Consider the following 7,436-nt stretch of genomic DNA (forward strand, 5'->3'; position numbering starts at 1 on the left):
TGAGACTTGAAATTCTCCCATATGCAGATTAGTCCTGACTTCCAAAACAAAGACCAAACATTGTCTGAAGTTTCCCTCTATGAGTCTGTGTGTTTTGGATGACTCACCTACTGGCCAGTGCATTAGACATACTGTAGGTGTGTGTGTGGCGTGGGTGGGTAAAGACTGAAAACAGTGGTCTCCAACAACACTGGACATTTTTAGGCCCGTTGATAATTAAGGTATTAAAAGTTTAGTATATCTTTAGCTTTTATACTTCTCCATGTGTTATGGTAAAGTGAATGTGAGGCATGTGTGCTTTGAAATGTGTTTTCTTTTATGCTGGCCTACACAAAGCAAATTTCCTAAATTACAACAAAAAGCTATATTATTTGTATGTTTGTGTATGTGTAGTGTAATGTAGTGTAGTGTAGTATATTGTGGTGTAATGTAGTATAGTGCAGTGTAATGTAGGATTTTTCAGTATAGTGTAATACAATGTAGTTTAGTATAGTTCAGTGTAGTATAGTGTAGTGTAATATAGTTCAGTCTAATGCAGTGTAGTATAGTGTAATGTAGTATGGTTCAGTGTATATTAGTATACTGCATGGTATAATAGTGTAGTGTAGTTCAGTGTAGTGTAGTGTAATATACAATGTAGTATACTGTAGTTCAGTGTACTGTAATGTAATATAGTTCAGTGTAGTATAGTGTAGTGTGATATAGTTCAGTCTAATGCAGTGTAGTATAGTGTAATGCAGTGATTCTCAACCTTTTTCATATCAAGGACCCCTAATTTAGTCCACATTAGAGCCACGGACCCCCATTTGGACAGTCCACCATTGAGATTTTGTCTCTCGGACCCAAATCTGAGAATATTTTTATTGTTAGATATGATTTTGTCCAGAATTCCATGACTATCTGTATTGTAGGTAGAGAGATAACAGAGAAACAATGATCAAAACAGTCATTCTTCTACATTCTCTAATTGTCTTAACTTCTTGTAAATGAAGTTTAACGATTCATCAATTTGCTGGGGACCCCCTGGGACCCGCTCAAGGACCCCTGGGGGTCCCCAGACCCCACCTTGAGAACCAATGGTGTAATGTAGTATGGTTCAGTGTATAGTAGTATACTACATGGTATAATAATGTAGTCTAGTGTAGTATAGTTCAGTGTAGTGTAGTGTAATATAGTTCAGTATAGTGTAATATACAGTGTGGTATACTGTAGTTCAGTGTAGTGTAGTGTGCTGTATAGTTCAGTGTAGTATTCTGTAGTGTAGTCTAGTCATGCGTAGGTGGGTGTTCCCTGGTATCTCTTTGTTTTGGCTGTCAGGTGTGTGAGGAGTGGTGAGGTCAGGTTGGGGAAAGGTATTTCCGCTGGAAGCTACTCGTTTTCCTGAAATTGGATTCACAGTTGACTTCCAAGTAAAGGTAGCCTATGTGTGTGCATAATGGTGGCGAGAGCGGTGGGCGACTGCACTTGGAAAGCGCCAAAGTATCAGGTGTCCTTTCATTTTTTTCTTATTTCTGTGGCACAGGAGGTGACTCAGATCCACTTAAGTTAAATTCCAGTAAAGATGCAAATTGAGACCCACCATGACTCATTTTGGACCCTTTTGTTGTGTTTGCCACTGGATGACAGGGCTGTCACATCACAAAAGCCCTAAGTTATGACAAAGTCCCTGCATCTAATATCATTTACTGCCGAAACTTCCCGCTTGTATGGACTAAATTTCTGGGGACAAAGTAGAGCAATGACTGATGACTGACAAGATATTATTATGTGATCAATTTGATAAATTATTAGAACTAGGCCAGCAAACTATCAGCTTACAGGGAACATTGGTCTTGAATGCTTCCCCTAATGTGAAATGAAAGACATGGCTCACAGACTGTTTTGTGGCATCTTTTGCTTGATGGTTTATCTCCTTTATAGCGGAGATCAAAATACCCAAATGACGCTCATGCTGGATAATGTGAAAAGCATTTTTCTGGCACAGTCACAGACGCACGCGCACGCGCACACGGCCGCTGTCAGAGCCCAAAAGGGTGGAGTCGGGAACGCGCGTCCTTAATTGGGGCTTTTTTCACCAGAGGAGATCAGATGCCGGTCCTGACTTGATGGCTTGAGGAACGAAGGTGAGGTTTCCTGGGAATGACTCTGCGTAATTCGGCTGTATATTACATCCGGTACTAACTTTGGAACACCCAATCTGGTTTTTTTGTAAACTCGGTAACATCTTAAAGAAAACCACGTTAACGATGGACCGAGGTGCGGTGACTCTGCCGTGCGTCCAGCCCTGTCCGCGGGCAGCGCGTAAAAGCGAGTGGCTGCGGAGCGCCCTGGCCCACCACCACTGCCCCGATCCCGGCGTGGAGAACGAAATCGTCGTCCTGGCCACCGGAATAGACCAATACCTGCAGGAGGTCTTCCACCACCTGGCCTACCCCAACCGGGACGATACGGTGTCGGCGGAGGATTTCACTGCCCTCTGCGCCGTGCTGGGGCTCGCCGGAGAGGAGGAGGGAGAGAAAGAAGAGGATGAGTTCAGGGATGTGTATTCGGGGCTTCCTTCTGCGCTGTCCTTTAAAGACTTCCATTCCCGGCTCTGTGGGTATTTCCGTGTGCGCAGCGCGCGTAAAGGCACCGGGGACAGTGCCTGGCGCTTGCCCGTCACCGAAGAGACGGAGCTGGTGGAGCGCCAGATTCGGCTCCGGTGGCCGCGCGCCCGGCGGAGGAAGTGTGTCAGTTTCGACCTGACGAGGGACCAGACCGGGCCCGTTAACAGGTCGATTAAAGGTCGGACCGGTGCAGAAGATCACGAGACAGGTATTTTAGTGCATTGTCTTTCTATGCTGCATATTCTATTGCACCTAAAAGGTTCCCAAAGTTGGGGTCCGGATGCCATCAGCGGTCCTTGAAGGGTTTCCAGGGGATTCCCAGCTAAATGAGGCATAGTTTAATTTCACTACTATTTCACTCCCTGGTTATCACAATGAGATAACCTCTCAGGATTTCCTCTGTTATAGATTATGCAATTCTGTGCCAAGTGATTTCCAACAAACATCTTGTCAGATGGGGCTCCTTGTGGGATGCAGTCTTGTCAAATTGGGATCCTGGCTTTAATGTGAATCTATTTGGGGGAATCTTGATCTGAAATAGATCGGGAACCCCTGATCTATGATGTCTGATCTGTATGGTCATGGAGGGTGGCCCCCACTGCTCGATGACTCCAGTACTGTAGGAAGGACATCCCATCTATATGGGACAGATGATCTGTTGAGAAATGAATAGAATTCATCCATAACCTATTGGTATGATTTCACTTCAACAGGTTTAACTGCTCCTCTCCTCTGCTCTGCTCCTCTCCTCACCTCATTGCTTCTGTTTTCTCTTCTTCTCTCACTCCTCTCCTCTCCTCTCCTCTCCTCTAGCTCCAGAGGAGGCAGCGGCCCTGAGGGAGTTGGTGGAGGACCTCCGCTGTGCGCTGCAGGGGAGCGATGCTCGCTGCCTGGCCCTGGAGGTGGCGCTCCGACGGGAGAGGAACCACAGCCGCCCCGCTCCCTCCGGCTTCAACGCCACGGTGTCTTCCAGCTCCCTCATACTGGGGAAACTGGTAACAACAAACAGAATGAAGGGACAACTAGGGGGAGACGGGGCGAGGAGGGCGGCCAGGAGGCGGGACATCAGGGACCCCCTGCTCAGGGAGCTGAAGCTGATCCGCTCCTCACGTGACGGACAGCTGGAGGAGGCCATCAAGTTCAATCGGCGGCTGGAGGAGGAGCTGTGCAGGGCCTATCAGGAGGCGCGCAGGCTGGAGGGGGTGGAGTCTGCACTGCGGAAGGAGAACGCTCAGATCAGGTCAGTTATGATTGGAGTTATTCTTTGTTTTCTATTCTTTTTAAAGTTGACCGTCATTTCATAGGTAAAAATTGTTATGCGCACTTGGAAGGCATGGAGGAACGGATGGAGGGAGGGATTGATGGTTCAATGGAGGGATAGATAGACATCAAAAGGAAGGATTGATGGTATTGGTTGCCGATCAGGAGGCGAGCGGAGGAGGCCAGGGAGGCCCTGAGGCTGGGGTTGCAGAGAGTTCGGCTGATCCAGGAACAGGCCCAGTGTGTCCCACAGCTCCAGACCAGGATCACCCAGCTGGAGACTGAACTGCACCAGTACAGGTACACAGACACTGTGAATGTGTGTGTTTGTGTGTGTGTGTTCTTGGGTGCATGGTGGAAGGTGCATGGGTGTGTTTGTGCATGCATTTACACAGCATTTGCCTCTCTGCCCTACTGATTTGAAATTCAATGCGCTGAAGTCCACAGGTTAAGTTACACAAGTTACACTTGAGCTGAATAAGGCTGTGGAGGTTTAAGGCATTTGGGGTTAATTTTCAACAACACACCAACAAAGACTTGGGTGTGACCTGTGACCTCTGACCTGTGACCAGCCTGTTATAGGATGGTCTCTTTAACAGCTACTCTACCCTGCTACTGTATCATGATGTGCAACAGCCAGAGTGAAGCTGGGTGTATTACATAAACGGTCTCGCTGCCTGGTAACAGAGTGGAGCAAGGCTTGTCTTCAGTAGACAGGCCAGAACCTGCTAATGGAGCTACAGGCATTCAATAATACACACACACACGCACATGCAAAAAGAGAGAGTCGCAGAGATGCAGTCTACAGTCTAGAGTATTAGCTGATTGCCGTGGTATTTGAGGTATGTCCCACCTTTACCACCCTCAGATCCCGCTGCTCCTGCATCCCCGACCCCGCCCATCAACCCATCCACCCAATGGGAGCAGATGACACCTGTAGCAGAACAGGTAAGTGACAGGAAAACCGACAAATCCCTGAACCAGACAGAGATCAGATTAGCTGTCTCCAAACTAGGCCAAATATGTCAGCTTTAATTTATCTACCGTGTCACTGCCATATTTATATCCTATTTCCACTGTTTTCCAGATGCAGAGTGTCTGCAAAGAGCAGTAGAGGGAAGAGCTGCTTCTGACGAGGAAGAGGAGGAAAGGGGGAGGGAGGAGCAGGAGGAGGTGAGGAGGAGGAGGGAGGAGGGACAGTGCTGCCTGCTGGAGGTGAAGAAGCTCATCAATCGGCTGCACGGCTGTGGCAAAGGGTTAGCTAACATCAAACACACATACACACACATTTGTATTACCACTTACTTGTGAGGACGTTCCACTGACTACATTCATGTCCTAACCTCTACATGCCTAAAGTTAATTGTTACCCTAATGTAAATCCTAAATTTAATCTCAGCCATAAACCCAAATCCTAATCCTAAAATTGCCCAAAATATTCTCACATTGGAAGATTGTTAAAATTTTTCTATCCTTGTGAGGACATTTAGACTACCTCAGCATGGAAACACACACACACACACACACACACACACACACACACACACACCTCTAACTCCTCTTCCTCTTCTTCCAGATGTCAGAACCCCGTGGTCCACCATCTTCTCTCTCAGAGTCATCTACATGATAAAAACCTCATCTGCACTTCCAAGGACAGCAGGGGGCGCTGTAGCCGAAAGGGTCAAACCCAAAACCACCCAGAAGGCAACAGAGGCTTTGAACTGGAACAGGTGAGAGAGAGAGAGAGAGAGATCAGTCAGTTTCCTCCATCGGTCTTGTCGACCTTTACTGGATCAAGTCAAAGTAGTGAGAACCCTTCCACCCCAGAGAAACACAACTTTTCCACCATTTCTTATCAAAGAGAAATGGACTCGAATTGACTTTTACCTTGTCTGACGTCCATCCATTCTCGCTCCCGTTTGCCAGAGGCCTGAGGCGGAGCAGGAGGCGAGGCCGGAGGAGAAGAAGAGGATGCATCTCTCTCTGCTGGAGGAGAAACTCTCAGATGCCCTCACACTCCTGCTGCAGCTACGCAGCAAGGTACACACACACACATTCTTTTTTCGACTTTTGTCTGATCGTCTTTGTGTTTTTTTTCAGGTAGGTTTCCGAGAAAGACCTGACAACAAAAAAAAAATTCATAAGACAGAAAAGCAAATACGCAATTGTATCAGAAACCAGTCTGGTTCAGTATTTAAATCAAGGCGGTCCTGTGATCTGGTGGGATAATTACTGGATTTAGAACACAGTAGAGATGTGAGGAACAGGGAGCCTTATAGATCAATGTAATATGATGCATTTCCATTCTCTTTGTTAAAGATCAGCTAACTTTTTGCTAGAAATCCCAATGGTGAGTGTGTAATAAAACTCAAGGCACTGAGGTAAACTGCATCCAGTGGCTCTGTCTGTAAGCTCTCACTGTAAGTGATACAGTGGAGTGCAATGCAGTTGGAGGATAAGACCCTGCAACAATATTGTAGTTGGCGTTAAGTTGGTTAGGGAAGCTGTGGAGTAGAAGCAACCTTGTGGGCTGGGTATTCAAATCAAGCTACATACAGTGCAGCGCTGCTTTTTTTTGCAAAGTAGAAGGGGCATGTGAATACAAAATGTCTCTGTAGGTGACATTTTTGGAATACACACACACACACACACACACACACTCACAGTTCCACTGTTCCCCTCAACCATACACATTCACCTCTTCAGTGCCACTGTAGACATTATTTTTGCTTGTGTGTCTGTGTGCATGGAGGGTTTAGGTCCTTTTTTCTCTGTTTTGTTGCGAGATGTCTCATTAAAGAAGATCAAAAAGTCTCTCTCTCCCTCTCCCTCTCTCTCTCTCTCTCTCCCTGCAGAACGTATCCCGCAGGGCTCTGGGGAAGATCCTGATGGACGCTCTGGACATGTGCAGTCGGAGTGGACATGGTAGGCCTCCTCTACAATCCCTCCCATCCCCCCAAATATTCTGCACGGACTGGAATGGAACACTGCTTGGCTTCCTCTTCTTCTTCGTCTTATCTTTTTTTCCCGCTTTCCCCCCTCCCCGAGGTCCGTCCCAGGTCCTCCAGGTCGCCGAGGCCCTCTGCGTCCAGCTGTCCTCCAGCGATCTCCTTCGAGACGGAGGGGACGATGGGGGAGGAGGAGGAGGAGGGAAGGGGGAGAAACGCCTGCCGTCGTCTTCAGGCCCTCTGCTCATCTCCTGCTAACAGATCCACCCTCCATCTACTAACATGGCACTTATCCTGTACTGTAGCTTGACACTGTATCCTGCACAGAAATCAACTGTATTTATCTTTGACCCACTTGTGTATCCCAGATTTTGTATTTAAAGATTAATTTTATTTACTTGATTGCATCTACTGGCGTTCTATACTGTATTTATTTAATTTTAGCGATTAAATGCTTTTCAATCTCATGACTCTCTGCTTAAGAGTTGGAGCTCTGTCATGTGCAAGCTAAATGGAGTCTTCTGCTCAGGGTCAAAGTCATATTTCACAGACACTGTGTGTTGTGCTACATGGTGTCTGTCCTAAAACGAGAGACCATGCAAAAAAGAGAGAGAATTACTTC

The 7,436-nt window shown here is 46.9% G+C and overlaps 1 protein-coding gene across 1 annotated transcript; it reads left to right on the top strand.

The window, feature by feature from the left end:
* Positions 1-2,115: 2,115 nt before the first annotated feature.
* On the top strand, positions 2,116-7,211 carry LOC139663188 (EF-hand and coiled-coil domain-containing protein 1). Its single transcript, XM_071541764.1, has 9 exons — positions 2,116-2,814; positions 3,420-3,846; positions 4,032-4,166; positions 4,735-4,814; positions 4,954-5,122; positions 5,443-5,596; positions 5,793-5,906; positions 6,722-6,791; positions 6,915-7,211. Exons 1-9 carry the CDS (start codon positions 2,247-2,249, stop codon positions 7,070-7,072), a joined length of 1,875 nt encoding a protein of 624 aa, XP_071397865.1. The 5' UTR covers positions 2,116-2,246; the 3' UTR covers positions 7,073-7,211.
* The last annotated feature ends 225 nt before the right edge of the window (positions 7,212-7,436 follow it).

The sequence above is a fragment of the Centroberyx affinis genome, unplaced genomic scaffold (genome assembly GCF_046629955.1).
Source record: "Centroberyx affinis isolate AG114_WGS23_722 - 3 ecotype Tasmania unplaced genomic scaffold, CSIRO-AGI_Caff_v1 ptg000221l_1, whole genome shotgun sequence".
Classification (NCBI taxonomy): Eukaryota; Metazoa; Chordata; class Actinopteri; order Beryciformes; family Berycidae; genus Centroberyx; species Centroberyx affinis.